We start from the raw sequence: 19200 nt of genomic DNA, 5'->3' as shown, positions 1-19200 counted from the left end.
TTAAAAAATAATGGCAGACACCGAAGGAGTGTGAAGGGCACTCTGGCATGTTTTAATGCTTAAGTGTAATAGCTTGAGAGTCTGTGAGGTTCAGGAACCTGATGGGAGCTACTGGGGGATTGACTCAGTCTCTGCACCCAGGCAGAAGGAATCTGGCATGCGCTTTGCATACTCCACCAGCTCGTAGGACTCACGGATATCTGACAGACCAAACCAGAAGACGATCCAGCGGCCATTCACAAAACTCCCATCACAGTGTTTGAAGTACCTGAGGAATTGGAAAGAGGGTCAAGTATTTTTAGTACTAGCAGCCAGATTAAACAAAGGCAATAAAACACAGATTAAACAGAGGCAACTGAAAAACAGCTCTGCTCTTTATTGTAACAGGTAAACCTTACAATAATATTTGCAGAGACAGTGCTGCTGTTTGAGGTCACAATGCAGCAGTTCAACGGCATTGGATGTACCGGATGAACCAGATGAACTGGTATACCACAAGTTGAAAGTTGTCATGAAGAATGAGCAATCTAACAAGATATGTTAGCATGCTTTAAGTTTTTTAAACATACCTTTGAGTTTGTTCGAGCTCCTGGTTGTCCAGAAGGTCGCATTAGTGTAGCATGAACACCAGAGTGCTTCTTGTACTGCCTAAGGAGCTGCCTAGCTCATTCAGCTGCAACAAATAAGTCTAGCTAATACTGAAGCATAAATGTAACAAACCTCTAAAGGTGGCTTCTTGTTTGACTTTCCTGCTCCACCTTAAATGGTACAGCAGTTACATTAGGGCACCTGCGCAGTAAATGCCGCTCCATTTAGGTGGAACAGAAAATTAAAACAAAAAGACTTGCTTGTTGAAAAGTCTTCTCCTTAAAAGCTCAAAGGACATTCCAGAATAACAATCACTGTTAACGTATAAAAATAAGTGTACTTAAGCAACTAAAATGTATTTATTTGGAAAAATAAATATACAATGATATATACTGAAAGCATCAGAAATGTTAAATACACTAGGATATACATTTTTGGCCATTCTGCCAACTATTACCACTGGTGCATGTATATTTGCATAAAAAATGTCATTTCATGTCATATGGCAGTACTGTTAGAATCAGCAACAGTATGCAACTGACAGCAGCCTGCAACCATGTAAACACCATTATACCTGATGGGAAAAGTGTACTGAATAGCATGGAATACACAGTTTGCCATCATCCATCTACCTTCATAATGTAAACAGTTCTGTGTAAACTGTTCTAATAACTTAGAATTCGTTTAATTCATTTAGAGGTTCAACCCTGGTCCTGGAGCAGGCCTGTCCTACACATTGGAGTGTTTTCCAACTAATCAGCTAATAGACAAGCCCTTCCTGTGATCACGTCGATGTTAGACCAGGAAAAAAGTACAACATACAGGACAGGGGGTCCTCCAGGAACAGGGAAATCTGTGCCCCATTTTATCAATAATTTGCTTTTAAATTTGGTTTTATGTCAGTGTCCTCCAACTCACCAAGGGTTAATGCGGTTGGTTGAGCAGGATCTCCAGAAGAGTTTGCCCAGGTCCTGGCGGATGCATTCCCACAGGATCTGACTGGTGCCCTGGCCCTGTTTACTGCCACTCACCACAAACTTATCCAAATACAGAGTGCCACTGCTCACAGACTCAGCGGTGATAATGGCTGCCGCACTATACCTGAATAGCACAAAGCAAGTGAACTTGCATTTCTGCACCCAATAATCGTAACACAACTACTGTATATGTAATACACTATGGCCTTTATACTTACAGAACAGAAAGCAGCAGTACAGGAAAAATAAGTAGAATAATCTTAGAGTTGTCAAATTGCAGTAAGCTCATGGCCAGCTGTTTATTATAACTTTGTTTCAGTTCATCATGTTTAAACAGAAAATTAACTACCAATAAAACCTACTAAACAGTCTAACCCTGCTGAGTTGAGGCTGTTCTTACCCTTCTGACAGATAGATAGAATGTAGTCTTCCCTTAAGAGAGGTAATGTAATCCTCCTTCAGTTTCTTCCCAAATGATTTGTTGATGAGAGCCAGGAGACGATCCACATCTATGCCCTTGAGACTTTTGTACCTGTCAGAGAATAATCTTCACTTAGACGTGGCCCCTAAAGGTTCACATACATACAGTGATATGCAAACATTCCCAGTCAAATGTTTCGTTGATTTTCTAAGTGAAAATAACTTGGCACATCCTCTACAAAGAACACACTTACATATGTGATCTTTCTGCAAATTTTAATGCACAATTTATCTGCCAAGTTTAATATATTGGGTGAAAAAGTAGAATATACAATGTGCAGTAATTTTACACTGGCCACATTTTTATTTATTTCCTATATTTTAAATTCAGTAAATAAACAGTAATTTAAAATGTCTTCTCTCTGGAGGATGTAACTTATTTTCACTTAGAACAAAACATGTGAAAGTTTTCAAATTGTGCGAAACTAAAAAAATTACAAAATGGAGACACAGGAGGTTTTTGTCGTGACAGTGAGTAAACGTTTTATGTTCTGTTTAACTGTGAGCCAATTCATTTTAAAACATTTTGATTTTGATAGACAACCTGGTTTTACTTGCCTAATGAAAAATAACAGATTTCACTAATACTGGTGTAAACAGTGTCCAACTGTAAAAAATCAGTGTTTTGCAGGAGCACAAAGTGTCCACAGTTGGTTTGTCAGCCATTCAAATATTCTGAAAATAAATAAATACATTTATTAAAATCTTTAAATAATAATAAAAAAATGAAACAAATTCACATACTTGTGAATGGGATCTCCATTTTTGAACAAGGTGCCAGAACCTGAAAAACACATGAAGAAGCTCAAATGACATTAGAATAGAATACTTACAGTCGTAAGGTTTACGACTGTAAACCTTAAATATGTGTATGTAAATACGAACAAGTAAATAAAAATTCCCCATATCTCCTTATGTGTTTCTGGGATTGTATAAAAAATCTGGTGTATTTACTGGACAGCCACATGTTTGAGAATAATTCAAGTCACGTGGTTAATTTCAACAACAACCATGTGTGACCAACAACCATGTGTACTTTAGAACAGGTACAGGTACAGTTCAGTTACAGGATGTCATATGTTTAAACATGACACAAAAAATTGAAGCACGTTCTCGAGGTGTACTTTTACAAAGCACCTTTCATACATGTAATATAAAGCATAAAGAGCTTTACACTTCAAAAAGCCTCAAAAACATTTTCTGAAAATCCTTCAGAAAAAGATGAAAAAAAATATAAAATACATTTAATATGAAAAAACAAAAGCAATTGCATAAAACAAAATAAAAGAAGTCAAAAATATACAAAGAACATGGTGATTTGAATCATTTTAAAACAGAATTGAACTCTTGAAAGGGTTAACTCTGCTCTAACTCTGCTCTAAGCAGACTTTGCAGCAAGCATAGCTACTGTCCTTGGCAGTTTTGCACAAACAACTTGCTCCTCTTATCGGGACAACATTCTGTCCAGAACCATTTGTTCTCTTTCGTAGGTAAGATTATCGTACACAGAGCAGAAGCCCCCCTCCTTTGGGCAGTTCCGGTGGTCCGTGAGTGTCAGCTTAGCATTTCATGACTGTTAGACAACTTATTTGGGTCCACCCTGTTTGCTTGTACGCAACAGGGCAGGACGTGTTTGTATAAAAGAAGGAGTGCCCTTCTTTCTTTGTGCAGAAGACTTAATAAACTCTTTGATTGATTAAGAGAGTCGTTCTGTCTTCCTGCACCGAGCGCTCCCGCTGCAACTGAGGCTTTCCACAGGACAGGTGATCCACTCTCTGGTTCCTCTTCATGAACGGACCAAAAACGGCCGGTCCTTTCAACTCTTTAACTGGCTGGCTTACAGTTTTTGGTAAGAGTGTTATAGGTTTGTGTTTTACCTTTTCAACTATTTTCTGCCAGAAAAAAAAGACTTCCCATGTCAACAGTAAAAACAGATGGCCTTTCTTAGTTTTGATTGTCCAAAAAAAGTGAAATAATGCCTGTTGGTTGGCTGAATCATGACCTCGAGCTGCTGCTGTGCTAGTTTTGGGGCAATGGAGGGATTCTCTCTCAGAATTTGGTAATGCCCCCACCCCCCACTCAATTTGAAAAACTAATCAAACCTTCTAAATTCACATGACAAGACACATTCATCATTCAACAGGTTAAAGTTTGCTGAAAGCTGACGAGTTTACATATATGAAGAAGGTACAGCACTTTCAACTGAAGCTCATGTGAATGTGTGTGTTCTCAATTAATTTAATAAATGGTGAGATGAAGCTTCATTTATGCACTACTTTAGGCATTTGACCACTAGGGTCCCCAAGAAATGAACCATTTTTTGACACAAATGACTGGAAACTTTCAGTGCTTCATTAAGCTTCACCTTGCCATCACTACTAAACTAGAAAACAACAGAGCAAGAAAGACTTGTGGAAATCAAACGGCAAAGGAACCAAACAAAGACAAACAATGGACTATATGTCCATACTGAACACAGACAAGACACAACCGGGGACAATGAATAAGGGGCAGGTTTACAAACAAAACACAGTGGACATAAGGCCATGGAGCTAGAGAGGAGCAACAGAGGTAGGACTGGGCAAGATAAAAAGCAACTTAGCCAGGCAGGAATGTCCAGTCTTATCCACAAAGGGAATGGAATTGTGAAATGAAAACTTGCAGCCACAGCAGCCCTTTATGGATAAGACTGGACACTCATGTAACTAGAAAATGACAAAATCATGGCTGCATCCAAAAACCCTTATGGTTATTGCTTTTTCCTACCAGCCTGCCCCCTCTCCTGTGACATGGAAGGTGATTTAGTGATGCCATCTTCCTGACTGTCTTAATACCACAGGAGGCAACAGAAGGTACTCCAGCTACCAAAGCATCATCAGCAACTTTTGTTACTGCTCCTGTTCTCCTCCTCTCTTCCTACTCTTCCTACAGTAGTAAGGCGCTGGCTTACTACTGGTACCTAGAATTAATAAAGTTACATCAGGGGGGAGAGCTTTTTCATACAAAGCCCCCCAGCTCTGGAATAATCTTCCTGTCAGTGTTCGGGAATCAGACACAGCCTCAGTCTTTAAGTCTAGGCTAAAAACGTACTTGTACAGTCAAGCCTTTGGTGATTAGTCTTCCTTGTCAGGTCTAGACCTGCTGAAGTCTCTGCTGCTCTGTTATACTGTAATCTGTGGTCAGCCACTCTTTACAGAACTGACTCAGTGTTTTTCTTTCCTTTCTCTGCCGAGCTGATCAGCTGGCCATCCTGTGCGTCTGATGCTGTTGCCTCTTCTGCCTCGATTGGTGCCGCTGCTCACCAGCCTTCTGGACCGGTTTGACCACCACTGAGCTTCTTGCTTTACAACGCTGTGCAGTCCTCACCCTCAGATCTTTTCTTTTCCCACTTTGTACTATAATACTTCATACTAATAATGTTTGCTATCTGGTGTCGACCATAGGAGGATGGGTTCCCCTTCTGAGTCTTGGTTCCTCTCAAGGTTTCTTCCTCTTTTAGGGAGTTTTTCCTTGCCACCGTTGCCGCTGGCTTGCTCATGGGGGCTCGGACCCGGATTTTCTTTTCTTTTCTCTTCTTTCTATAATACTGATTGTTCTGTAAAGCTGCTTTGTGACAACACCTGTTGTAAAAAGCGCTATATAAATAAACTTTGCTTGCTTGCTGTTCCTATCCTTCCCCCGGAAAAACATAATGGAACTGAGGAGAAGAAAGGATCAGGAATGGAGAGAAGCAGAAACTGAGTAAATGAAACAAAGGATAACTTTCAGGGTTTCTGGATGTAGTCACAATTGTCCTCTACACAGGAAGTCTGAGACTGTGGTAAGCTTGTTTAAACCTTACATTAACATGCATTTTTGGTGGTCGAATCACTTTTGGATTTCATTTGACTGCATGAAAAACCAGGTGTAAACATCCCCCAGCACACATGGTGATCAGATTTTGATCACTCAAACCACATTCAGAGGTGATCAGAGATGGAGCTTGACCGCATTTAAGACTGGTGTCAAAGGAATGCATTTTTGTTATCAGTACAGATACATGAGGGAAATGCAGCTGCCAAGCGGTGACTCGGAGGTGAGAGGATAAGCACTGAAACTAATAATGGAAGATACACAAGGCTGAAGACCCAAACAGAAAGGTTTCTTGGTCTCCAGAACAATAAAAGCCAAGCCTGTAGATGTTATATTGTGATGAGGAAAAGAATAAACAAAAGTAAAACATGATGACGTGCTTTTAATACAATAAGTGTATAGTAATAAGGACAAACATCAAAGTGTGCTATGTATGTGTGTGTGTGCGTGTGTGTTTGTTTTCTTGTCTTGATTTACTTCAGAAGACCACGTCTCAAAATGATAGAATAACATAACATTTTATTCTCAAGTCAGAACATTTTCTGGTCCTCACTCGAGCATGTTTTTTTATTTTTTTGAAGAAATAGAAGAGCAGAAAAACTGCCTTTTGGATGCTGAGGTTTAGGTATAGTACTGTTTAGCTACAGTAAAAAACCTTCAAGTATAGCAAGTGTGTGTGTGTGTTTCTCACCCTTGTGACTGAAGAGTTCTGTCAGCAATGTGTTGGCTGAAGTGACTACAGCAGAGCTCTCAGGTGGGAGCTGGTTGAGGAGTTGAGCAATAGCACTGACTCGTCTGCGTTCCAGAGCACACAGCCACTCAGCTGACCACAGTGTTGACAGGTCAGCTGGCAGCGATACTGTCCCTATGACCTGACGAACACACCAATTCAACACTTCAAGTTATCAGATCTGCGCTAATGGAACTGCTCATTTTAACAGAAATACATTCTGATTAATTACTGGGCATCCAGGCTTGTTCAAAGCTTCATATACTAAGGAGCACATTGCACATTGTTTTGTTCAGATTGCTTCGTCCTAGCAAGAGTTATTACAGAATATTCAAGTCCTCTTTCGAGTGAATCTCCCTGTATAATAATTATATATTTTATATTTGAATAATGCATGTACTTGAACCTCAAGCTTTTGGCTGGTTATCTAAATGAAAAGTGAGTGTAATGATAGTTATTGGAATGCAATTACACTGAGCATTTATTCCTTTATTAATTATTACAAGTACTGGAACTCATTTTTTTTTTTATTTGCCACCAAGTTAATAAAACCTGGACAATACCTATACTGATAGGTTTCTGTTAAGCTCAGCACCTGACAGACCTGACAGACTCCGTTAAGATACATTGCTGCAAAGCAAGAAGCTGATTTGACCTAAACTCTTGTCCTTTAGGCAGCTCTGCTTAGGAATCATCAGTTTAAATAAGCAACAGATGATAAGTTTAGGACACTGAAGGACATAAGTCAATGTTAGATCTTTCCTTTGGGTGGGTAGGGGTGGGTTTGTGTGTGTGAATCTGTTTTTGTTTCTTTTCTTCAAATCCTGCCTTTGGCAACCTGCCATTTACTAGAAACAGAGCTTTAAATTGACAAACAACATTAGGCTAAGTTTTGACTATATTAATAACGAATCGATACATAATAACAAACTAAAGTTACCAATTAATAAACACATTAAGTTGTTGAATGTGAAGTGTTAAATTAGAAGAGATGGCACTTTTGTTAGTTAAAATACTGACATGGGCAAACAGCCATTTATTAAAAGTAAACTATGAATTGTAATCTACCAAAACATTAGGCAGTAGACATGACTTATACACACATTACACTTACAACAGCCGAATCAGAAACCTGCAGGTTAACAGGTGTTCAGTTCACATGAATACATGCACATTCACCTTTTTGTTCTGGTTACGGAGGCCACCCCCGCTATTGAGGAACATGACTTTGAGGGGCTGTATGGCTTGTGAGATGGCCGCTGTGACCTGGACTGAGTCCAGTAGTATGGAGCAGCCGGCTGTATCATGGCCCACAGGACAGACCAGGGGAATGGCTCCACAGTCCAGACTCCACTGCAACAGGGCTGTGTTCACCATAACAGAGGGACTGCCACCAACACGAATGCACACAGTGAGACACATATAGCAAACAATTACAACTAAAGTTTATTAGCAGATGCTATTTTTTAATATATATACACATTTATATATATATATATATATATATATATACACATATATATATATATATATATATATATATATATATATATATATATATATACACATATATATATATATATATATATATATATATATATATATATATATATATATACACATACATACATATACATACATACACACACATTTGCAGAAATGTGAGGGGTGTACTCAGTTTTATGTATATACATATGTAATTACACACACATATGTGTGTTTGTGTGTAATTACATATGTATATACATAAAACTCCCTCACATTTCTGTAAATATTATATCTTTTCATGGGACAACACTATAGGAATTAATCTTGGCTATAACTTAAAGTAGTCAGTGTACTGCTTGTATAACAGTACAGATTTTCAGTCCTCTGAAAACAACTCAACACACAACCATTAATGTCTAAATAGCTGGCAACACAAGTGAGTACACCTCACAGTGAACATGTCCAAATTGAGCCCAATTGTGTCGTCGTCCCTACCTGGTGTCATGTGACTCGTTAGAGATCAAGGTGTGAAAGGGGAGAAGGGCTGTTAAATTTGGTGTTTTGAATACAATTCTCTCATTCTGGCCACTGGATATTCAACATGGCACCTCATGGCAAAGAACTTTGAGGATGTGAGAAACAGAAATGTTGCTCTCCACAAAGATGGCCTACGCTATAAGAAGATTGCTATCACCATGAAAGTGAGCTATAGCACAGTGGCCAAGATCATACAGTGGTTTTCCAGGACAGGTTATAGATTGATCAGGCCTCACCAGGGATGAGCCAAAGAAATTGAGTCCACGTATTCAGCATCATATCCAGAGGTTGGCTTCAAAAAAAAATGCATAAGTGCTGCCAGCATTGCTGCAGAGGTTGAAGAAGTGGGAAGTCAGCCTGTCAGTGCTCAGACCATACGCAGCACAATGCATCAACTCAGTCTGCATGGCCGTCATCCCAGAAGGAAGCCTCTTCTGAAGCTGATGCACAAGAAAGCCCGCAAACAGTTTGCTGCAGTCCAAGAACATAGATTAATGGAACCATGTCATGTGGTTTGACAAGACCAAGATAAACTTGTTTGGCTAAAATGGTGTCCAGCATGTGTGGCGGCGCCCTGGTGAGGAGTACCAAGACAACTGTCTCTTGCCCACAGTGTACTCACTTCTGTTGCCAGCTATTTAGACATTAATGGCTGTGTGTTAAGTTGCTTTCAGAGGACAGTAAATCTGTACTGCTATACAAGCTGTACATTGACTACTTTAAGTTATATCCAAGTTTCATTTCTATAGTGTTGTTCCATGAAAAGATATACTAAAATATTTGCAGAAATGTGAGGGGTGTACTCATACCCCTCTAATCCTGACGTAACAGGAGAAATGTGCCCATCTGTAGAGAAATGAAACCTCTACAAAAACAACAGCCACATTTACATTCAGAATAATAATCTGTTAATAATTCGACTAATAGCTCAATCACAATAGAATGTGTCCATGTATACACCTCAATCGGGAATAGACTAGTCCAACTGAGGCCAGTTGGCATACAATTTCTATTCGATTGAACAATAAAAGAATAATAGCCATGTAAACACATCTATCTGATTACATTCCCTATTGGAAAGTTTAAGTACGCTCTGCGCATGTATGTTTGTGCCATTCCAAGAGTTTATAATGTTCATCATGGCAGGAGGAGTAACTGGTCTGCAGAGAGGACGAAGTTTATGATTTTTGGGCAGAGTGAGCATATAAACACCTCAATTAATCTATAATCAGAATGTATTCAATCGAATTAGCAAAAATCTTTGCATGTAAACGCAGCCAAAGTTACCACCAGTGCAATGCAATACTGCAAACGTTAAATAAAGCAGTCTAGCTACTGCTGAGAATTGGAAGTGAGACGGGTTAAATATAATTTGCAAAATGTAAATAAAAACAGAATGCAAAGTTGTGCAAATCATTCAAAACATATATTTAATTGTAAATACTACAAAGACAACATATCAAGTGTTGAAACTGTAAAATTATATTGCTTCTTGAAAAATATATGCCCATTTTCCATAGGCCAGCAACACTTTTCATAAAAGCTGGGACAGGGCATGAATTGAGGAGACCACACTGTAGTTTTTAAAAGTGAAACATTTTCTCCATTCTTGCTTGATAAAGGATTTTGGCTGCTCAACCATTCAGGGTCTCCTTTGTCGTATTCTCCCTATCATAATGTGGCAGATGTTTACAGTGTGTGACAGGTTTGGACTGCAGGCAGGTTAGTTTAGCACCCGGATGCATTATTATGTTATTGTATAAAATGTGTTATGGAATTTTCTTATTCAAATAAGCAAGACCATCCCTGAGAAGGACCTTGTCTGGATGGCAGCATATATTGCTCTAAACCCTGTATATTGTATATATATCATTCAGCATTGATGGTGCCCTCACAGATGTGCAAGTCATCCCTGCCATGCACACTAATGTACCCCATACCATTACATAAGTTTGCTATTAAACTGTGCACTGATAAAAAGTTGGAAGGCCCCTCTTCTCTTTAGCCTGAAGAATGCAGTGTCCATGATTTCCAAAAAGAATTTCACATTTTGATTCATCAGACCACAGGTCACTTTTCCATTTCACCTCAGTCCATCTTAGAGCTCGGGACCAGAGAAGGTGGCAGCGTTTCTGGATCCGGTTTATATGCGGTGTCCTCTTTGCAGGGTAGAGTTTTAACTTGCATTTGTGGTTGCAGTGACGAACTGTATTCACAGAATTGTGTCTGTTTTAACGCAGTGCTGCCCAAAGAATACAGCCAGCCAATACTGGGTCTCGGTCTTGTCCCTTGCATACAGAGATTTCTCTGGATGCTCTGAAGCTTTTAATGATAGTCTGTTCAGATTCAGATTCCTTTATTGATCCCAGGGGGAAATTGCAGTTGTTACAGTTGCAGCCATTTATGTAAAAACAAACACTTTACTAATAATTTAAGACAATATAGAGAATTTACAGTATGTACACCAGATTTAAGTACTTCAGAATATAGTAAGGTGGCGGTGATTGTGATAGTAATGTGAAACATCTGGTATAAAGCAATTACAATTATTAAAATTATTTAAATTAAGTTAGTGTCCCTCTGAGTTATTGCACACACAATTGATGAAATGTGATGTAGATGATGAAATAGCCAGGTGCTCTATTATTTTATATTGCAAATTTGTGTTTTTTACCCATTTCCCTATTTTAACTTGTGAAAGACTCAGCCTCTCTGGGATACTCATGTTACTGACCTGTTGCCAGTTAACCCAGCTAATTGTGAGATGGTTTTTAGGTGTTTTTTAGTATTATGCAGCTTTTGTTGCCCCTTTCCAAACCTTTTTGAATGTTGCGGGCATCAATCTCAAAATGGGCATACAGTTTTCAAAAAACATTTGCTATGTTGTCTTTGTATTATTGTCAATTAAATATAGGGTGTATATGATTTGCACATTTGCATTCTGTTTTTATTTAGATTTTGCACAGTGCCCCACCTTTTTGTAAATGGGGTTGTAATTTAACTACCTAAAAACTAAAAAAGACTTGGTATTGTGAGATAAAATGTTTTCTGCAGTTGAGATGAAATTGCTAGGTAGTGTTAGCATTAGTAATTTGTAAAATAAGTAATAACATATTTTATTAAACTGATAGTTCCAAAGATTTTATTGAGTGAGCTGCGTTCAAAGCTGTTGTAAAATACATGGCATTTGCATATCTATCACAGCTTCACAATAACTGAATTCTGTATTACTGCACCATGAAAAATTGTTGTGCTGTTAACGGATTAATCCTAGACTAATGCCGCTGGCACGGACCACAGGGTGTACTAATGAAGTAAGAATCTTTTTTTTGTTTAAACTGAGCGACTGATAACTTCATTTCTTAACTAGAACTAGGCTGGTCAGCTAGCTAACAGGCTAAAAGATAGTCCACACACACACACCCCCCACACACACACCCCCCCTTGGAGGACAACTTTTTTTTTTGTTATACAGTTACATTTAAATAAATACATTTTTAAAAAAGGATAACATTCAACTTTTACCAACTTTTAAAACTTATAGCATTTTTAACAAGTATAACCAAGATCATAATCAAAAATAATAAACAACTGAGGAGTGGGGTTAGATGGACAGTGCAAGTGTGTGTGTGTGTATTGTCAGTGTGACAGATGAAAGAGTAGGCAGTATGTATATTGAATGTTTTCAATGTAATCATGTAAGAAAGCTTTAAACAAAATGTAATATTTCATATTCATGTCATATGTGTGGTTATAAAAGTTGGTGTGATATATGAACTAACTACTGCAAGTATTTACGTATTTACTGAAATGAGATTGATTTACAGGCTTAGACAGTGGTGGGTGGAGTGCTACAGTGCTAACGGGTCGATATTTTTAATAAACAGTAACCATGAATTGTTGAATATTTCTTTAGCATTTAATCTCACCAGTGATATATGCATTAAAAGTAGTTTTTACCATTGTGTAATGTTTATAGAGTTCCTGGTCTTCCAGTGTATAAGGATAATTTTCTTGGCTATAGTGAGGGCAATGAGTATGGAGGTGGTGTAATGGTTGTGGGGGTTCAAAATGGTGCAGTCACCCAGCAAACAAAGCAGAGGGGATAATGGAATGCTCCAGAGTGACTGATATAAAGACGATGACAGAGTGCCAGAATCGCTGTACAGGTTGAGCTTGAAAATCGTTGTACAGGTTGAGCTTGAAAATGTGACTATAGTGTAGTATGAGCATATGTCTGTGACCGTTTGTACATTTTATACAATTTATGTTGTGTGATATGTGATCAGTGAATTACTTTATATTGAATCAGCTGGACATTACTATTAGTTGTCCAGAAGTCAATGCCAGGAGAGATTCTGAGATTTTTCCCATTTTAGAGTTGGAAGTACAACCGTATTTTCCAAATTAGCGAGAAGTTTATAGAATTTTGACAGCTATTTCTTATTAGTTTTTGTTTTATTAATGTCTTCAGTTAGTTTGGGTGGGTGAAGATGGTTATTTGTAAATATTTAAGTATTGATCTTTCCTGATACTGAATATCTGAACCAAATCTTCAAACAAGATAAAGGTGTTATCCTTAAAAACATGATGTAGATGCGATAAATGGAAGATCTGATAAAGATATTTTTTGTTCTATTTCTAACCATGAATGATAGTTTTTGTTTGGGATGTGTCCAGATTTTTTTATATATATATATATATATATATATATATATATATATATATATACACACTTTATTAGGTACAATTCAATTGCTTGTTAACATAAATTGCTAATCAGCCAATCACATGGCTGCAACACAATGCATTTAGGCATGTGGTCAAGACAACTTACTGAAGTGCAGACTGAGTATCAGAATGGGGAAGAAAGTTTATTTTTAAGTGATTTGAGTGACTTTGAACATGGCATGGTTGTTGGTGCCAGACGGGCTGGTCTAAGTATTTCAGAAACTGCTGATCTACTGGGATTTTCACGCACAACCATCTCTAGAGTTTACAGAGAATGGTCCAGAAAATATCCAGTGAGAGGCAGTTGTGTGGACGAAAATGCCTTGTTGATGGGAGAGGTCAGAGGACTGGGCAGACTGGTTCGAGATTATAGAAAGGCAACAGTAACTCAAATAAACCACTTGTTACAACCAAGGAATACAGAATTCCATCTCTGAACACACAACACGTCGAACCTTGAAGAAGATGGGCTACAGCAGCAGAAGACCACACCGGATGCCACTCCTGTCAGCTAAGAACAGGAACCTGAGCCTACAATTTGCATAGGCTTACCGAAATTGGACAATAGAAGATTGGAAAAATGTTGCCTGGTCTGACAAGTCTCGATTTCAGCTGCGACATTCAGATGGTAGGGTCAGAATTTGGCTTAAACAACATGAAAGCCTGGATCCATCCTGCGTTGTATCAACAGTTCAGGCTGGTGGTGGTGGTGTAATGGTGTGGGGGATGTTTTCTTGGCACACTTTGGGCCCCTTAGTACCAATTGAGTATTGTTTAAATGCTGCAGCCTACCTGAGTATTGTTGCTGACCATGTCCATCGCTTTATGACCACAGTGTACCCATCTTCTGATGGCTACTTCCAGCAGGATAATGCATCATGTCACAAAGCTCATATCATCTCAATCTGGTTTCTTGAACATGACAATAAGTTCACTGTACTCCAGTGGCCTCCACAGTCACCGGATCTCAATCCAATAGAGCATCTTCGGGATGTGGTGGAACGGGAGATTCGCATCATAGATGTGCAGCCGACAAATCTGCAGCAACTATGTGATGGTATCATGTCAATATGAACCAAAATCTCTAAGGAATGTTTCCAACACCTTGTTGAAATTATGCCATGAAGAATTAAGGCAGTTCTGAAGACAAAAGGGGGTCCAACCTTTTACTAGCAAGGTGTACCTAATGAAGTGGCCTGTGTGTGTGATATATATATATATATATATATATATATATATATATATATATATATATATGTGTGTGTGTGTGTATGTATGTATGTATGTATGTATGTATGTATGTATGTATGTATGTGCGTGTGTGTATTGCAGTTGGCTTGCCAGATAATGTGTATAGAAAATGAATGCTTCAAGTCCTCCTAGTTCTTTGCTTTTTTGTACTGTAGAGAGGGTTTTTATTTTTCCAATAAAATTTTGTTACTGCAGAATCTAGTGACTTGAACCAGCTAGTGGGTGGTTGAACAGGGGTAATTGTAAATAGGTAATTTATTTTTGGGAGGATGCACATGTTTATAGTTGCTATTCTACCAAGTAATGAAATGAGTAAGTGCATCCAACGTTACAGATCTCTTATATGGTTTTCAGGAGTGGTCTAGAATTAAGAGTAAACAGCTCTGACAGTTTGGAGCATATAGTGATGCCTAGGTATTTAATGTTGCTAATGGTGAAGGCAGGGAATAGGGTTTGTGGTACACCATTACGGCCACCTTTGGAGATTGGCAGAATTATAGATTTGCTCCAGTTGACTGTAGCTAAATATTTTGAAGAATGTATTCATAAGTGCTATTGTCTCTTGTACAGAGACAAAAGATGGTTAACACGCTAAACAACTCCATCATTAATATCACAGGCTTGAATTAAAGCACTTATGATATGATTCACTGTAAAACTGCAGTATAAAGTACTAATGAATGTCACTTGAATGTCTTTCATTAGTAGTTCAAATGTCCATGTTTCAGGCAGAATTTCAAATGGCACCATAGTCCCTAAATAGTGTGCTTTGTAAGTTCTGAAATTCTAGCTTCTATAGTCAAACAGTCTATGAATTGTTGACTATGGATGTGGCTAAATCTCAAATGACTAATTTTTTGCTATATTAGACATTATTGTGGTGCACTACATAAGGAGCAGGGATTTATTTGAGATTCAGCCCCAGTGTGGTAAGAGGAGCATTGTTGGACTGGTACTATATAGGACTCACGGAAGTAATTTGGTGCCCAAAAAGTACTTATAAACAATGTTTTTTGCACTAAATAGTGCTATGTTACAGCAATCATGAAATGACTGCAATATACAGTTGGAGACCGAACATTCTTTCCCTAATTCAGCAGTTCATATTTGTTTGACAACAACAGCCATACTTTAAAAGAACTACAAGTGTTGGCAGAATCTTTGTTTATGTTGATTTTTGGTAACAATAATGTGAATAATTTTCAAATAAATTGTGTATTTTATCATATTTTAAAGGGAGCGTCTAAAACCCACTTCCCTGTTAATCAAAGTAATGCACGGCTTTGAGAGGCTTACTGCTTTCCAGTATCTTTTGCAAAGTGCCCTCATTTTTGTACAACCCCAATTCCAATGAAGTTGGAAAACATAAATAAAAACAGAATACAATGATTTGCAAATCCTTTCAACCTATATTCAATTGAATACAGTACAAAGACAAGATATTTAATGTTCAAATGGATAAACTTTATTGTTTTTTGCAAATATTCACTCATTTTGAATTTGATGCCTGCAACACATTCCAAAGAAGTTGGGACAGGGGCATGTTTACCACTGTGTTACATCACCTTTCCTTTTAACAACACTCAATAAGAGTTTGGGAACTGAGGACACTAATTGTTGAAACTTTGTAGGTGGAATTCTTTCCCAATCTTGCTTGATGTACAACTTCAGTTGCGCAACAGTCCGTGGTCTCTGTTGTCGTATTTTGTGCTTCATAATGTGCCACACATTTTCAACGGGAGAACAGTCTGGACTGCAGGCAGACCAGTGTAGTGCCCGCACTCTTTTACTACGAAGCCACGCTATTGTAACACGTGCAGAATGTGGCTTGGCATTGTCTTGCAGGAGGTCCCTGAAAAAGATGTTGCTTTGAAGGCAGCATATGTTGCTCCAAAACCTGTATGTACCTTTCAGTATTAATGGTACCTTCACAGATGTGCAAGTTACCCATGCCATGGGCACTAACACACCCACATACCATCAGAGAGCTTTTGAACTTTGCGCTGATAACACTCCGGACAGTCCTTTTCCTCTTTGGTCCAGATGACACGACGTCCATGATTTCCAAAAACAATTTGAAATGTGGACTCATCAGACCACAGGACACTTTTCCACTTTGCGCCAGTCCATCTCAGATGAGCTCGGGCCCAGAGAAGCCGGCTGTGTTTCTGGGTGTTGTTGATATATGGCTTTCGCTTTGCATGGCAGAGTTTTAACTTGCACTTGTAGATGGAGCGACGAACTGTGTTCACTAACAATGGTTTTCGGAAGTGTTCCTGAGCCCATGTGGTAATATCCGTTACAGAATGATGTCGGTTTTTAATGCAGTGCTGCCTGAAGGATCGAAGGTCACGGGCCAATGTTGTTTTTCTGCCTTGCTGCTTACTTGCAGAGATTTCTCCAGATTCTCTTAATCTTTTGATGATATTATGGACTGTAGATGATGATAATCCCTAAACTCCTTGCAATTGCACGTTGAGAAACGTTTTTAAACTGTTGGACTATTTGCTCATGCAGTTATTCACAAAGTGGTGAACCTCACCCCATCCTTGCTTGTGAACGACTGAGCCTTTCAGGTATGCTCCCTTTATACCCAAACATGACACTCACTTGTTTCCAATGAACCTGTTCACCTATGGAATGTTCCAAACAGGCGTTTTTTTTAGCATTCCTCAACTTTCCCAGTCTTTTGTTGCCCCTGTCCCAACTTCTTTGGAACGTGTTGCAGGCATCAAATTCAAAATGAGTGAATATTTGCAAAAAACAACAAAGTTTATCCGTGTGATCATTAAATATATTGTCTGTGTAGTGTATTGAGTTGAATATAGGTTGAAAAGGATTTGCAAGTCATTGTATTCTGTTTTTATTTATGTTTTACACAACGTCCCAACTTCATTGGAATTGGGGTTGTATAACATGCCCCAAAAATGATTTTCCTACTCTGCATTATGACAATAAACACTGTGTATAATTTCACCAAGTTGACATCTAATTTAACAGATATATTAAAAGACACAAGCTTGCCTGTTTTTCATCTTTAATTGGGTCCCTGATGGGTGGGCTGACTTACCTACCACCATGCTGAGGCTCCTGAAGTTGTAGCAGCGCCTCTGCGCTAAAGAAAGGCATGACACTGGCTGAGTTGTGCTGAAGGGCCAAAGTGAGAGCTTGGCAATCCTTCACCAACAGATTCCTGCAGTCAGAGGAAATAGGCCCATCTGCTCCACTGTCCTTCTGCATCAGCTCAGAAGGAAGGCCCATTACCACCACCGACTTCATATCCATCCGCTGCAGGAAAGACAGACCGAAGGCCAGTCCCTGCACCATCTCACGACTCTTGAACACTGAGGGGTCAATCTGACAGGACAGTTCAAAATGTTATTGAGGTTCATCTGTCTATCTTTGGTATCACTTACAAACCAGCCCAGTGGGGCCCTTGGTCAGTGTCAAGGATCACACATACAAAAAATGACTGATCAACAGAATCATTTTTAATAGAACATTTATACAGATTTCAAGCTACTATGATATATATCATAAAGTAAAGCTGTATTTTCCACTATCAGGCTAACTTCTCGGCAACTTCGCTTCATCTATGTATTAACCCGTTTATTCATTCGTTTACTCCACGGGAGCCGAAGCTAACTTAACCTAGCTAACTGAGCTAACCGCTCACCTCCACCACGGCGAAAGCAGGCGCCACCGACCGGTTAGCTCGCTGAAATTGCGTCAGCCAGTAACGAGCTTCCCGAGGATCTCCGCCAATTTCATTGAGAAAAGCCTTAACGTCCCGGTATATCAGCGTGCGGTTGGACCAAGCCTTGCGGTCTGTTTGCGCAACGGAGCTGGGCGCCTCCTGCTGAGTCCACACCGGGGTCTTGCTGCCCTGCCCGGCAGTGCCAGCCGACATCATGCGCCGCTGAAGTTTCGCGAACCTCTGCTGTCCGCTGTTCTGCTGCTGAGCGAGCGGAGAGGGCTTCGACAAAAACTGACCTGCCATTACGATGGCCCTACAGCCCGACGTGCCGCCGTGTACTTTGGCCATGAGGAGGGTCAGCTTCGGCCGTATCCGGGTGAACTCCAGCGGCTGTGCCCCTACTACAGGCAGCACATGCGTTCAGTTCAGGCCACCCGAAAACTATCTGGAACAAAGAGGCGGGGCCACAGCTGTCAAGACCTGTTACCATGGTAATGTGGGTGTGAAATATAAGCGCACTCTGAAAAAAGATGGTGATTCAAGGGTTCTTTAGTAAAGAAAATGGTTCTGTAAAGTACTATGACGACTCAAAAAAAACTTTGTATTATAAAAGGGTTCTTCAGATTGATAGAGAATGTGCTGCAGATGGTTCTGTATGGCACCCAAAATGGTTCTTCTGTGATTATGATGACAAGCTTTTAATAAAAAACGTACCTTTTCGGGAGCCATATAGACCCATTCTGGGAGGGCTTTACTCTACATGTTGGGAGACATGGATTTAATTACAGCCACATGAGTTAGTTCTGGATCACAAAGTCCATCACTCAAGAGATCAGAATTCCATTACTCCATAGCCCATGCTGAGCTGC

The 19200-nt window shown here is 39.2% G+C and overlaps 1 protein-coding gene across 1 annotated transcript; it reads right to left on the bottom strand.

Annotated features, from left to right (window-relative positions):
• Positions 1-26: 26 nt before the first annotated feature.
• nags (N-acetylglutamate synthase) lies at positions 27-18797 on the bottom strand. Its single transcript, XM_017685170.2, has 8 exons — positions 18311-18797; positions 17705-17991; positions 7807-8014; positions 6589-6769; positions 2790-2829; positions 1966-2097; positions 1507-1689; positions 27-268 (listed from the first exon to the last, which is right to left on the bottom strand). Exons 1-8 carry the CDS (start codon positions 18677-18679, stop codon positions 109-111), a joined length of 1560 nt encoding a protein of 519 aa, XP_017540659.1. The 5' UTR covers positions 18680-18797; the 3' UTR covers positions 27-108.
• Positions 18798-19200: the final 403 nt, after the last annotated feature.

Source organism: Pygocentrus nattereri, chromosome 14, assembly GCF_015220715.1.
Source record: "Pygocentrus nattereri isolate fPygNat1 chromosome 14, fPygNat1.pri, whole genome shotgun sequence".
Classification (NCBI taxonomy): domain Eukaryota; kingdom Metazoa; phylum Chordata; class Actinopteri; order Characiformes; family Serrasalmidae; genus Pygocentrus; species Pygocentrus nattereri.
The sequence above is the reverse complement of the archived record's forward strand: the minus strand, read 5'-3'. Positions and strand labels throughout refer to the sequence as shown.

Coding starts and splice junctions, on each gene's coding strand:
- nags (XM_017685170.2), bottom strand. CDS start 18,679: ATGGCCAAAGTACACGGCGGCACGTCGGGCTGTAGGGCCATCGTAATG. Junction 8,015..17,704: donor GAGCCTCAGCATGGTGGTAG/GTAAGTCAGCCC, acceptor TGTTGGTGGCAG/TCCCTCTGTTATGGTGAACA. Junction 2,098..2,789: donor AATGGAGATCCCATTCACAA/GTATGTGAATTT, acceptor ATTCTCTGACAG/GTACAAAAGTCTCAAGGGCA.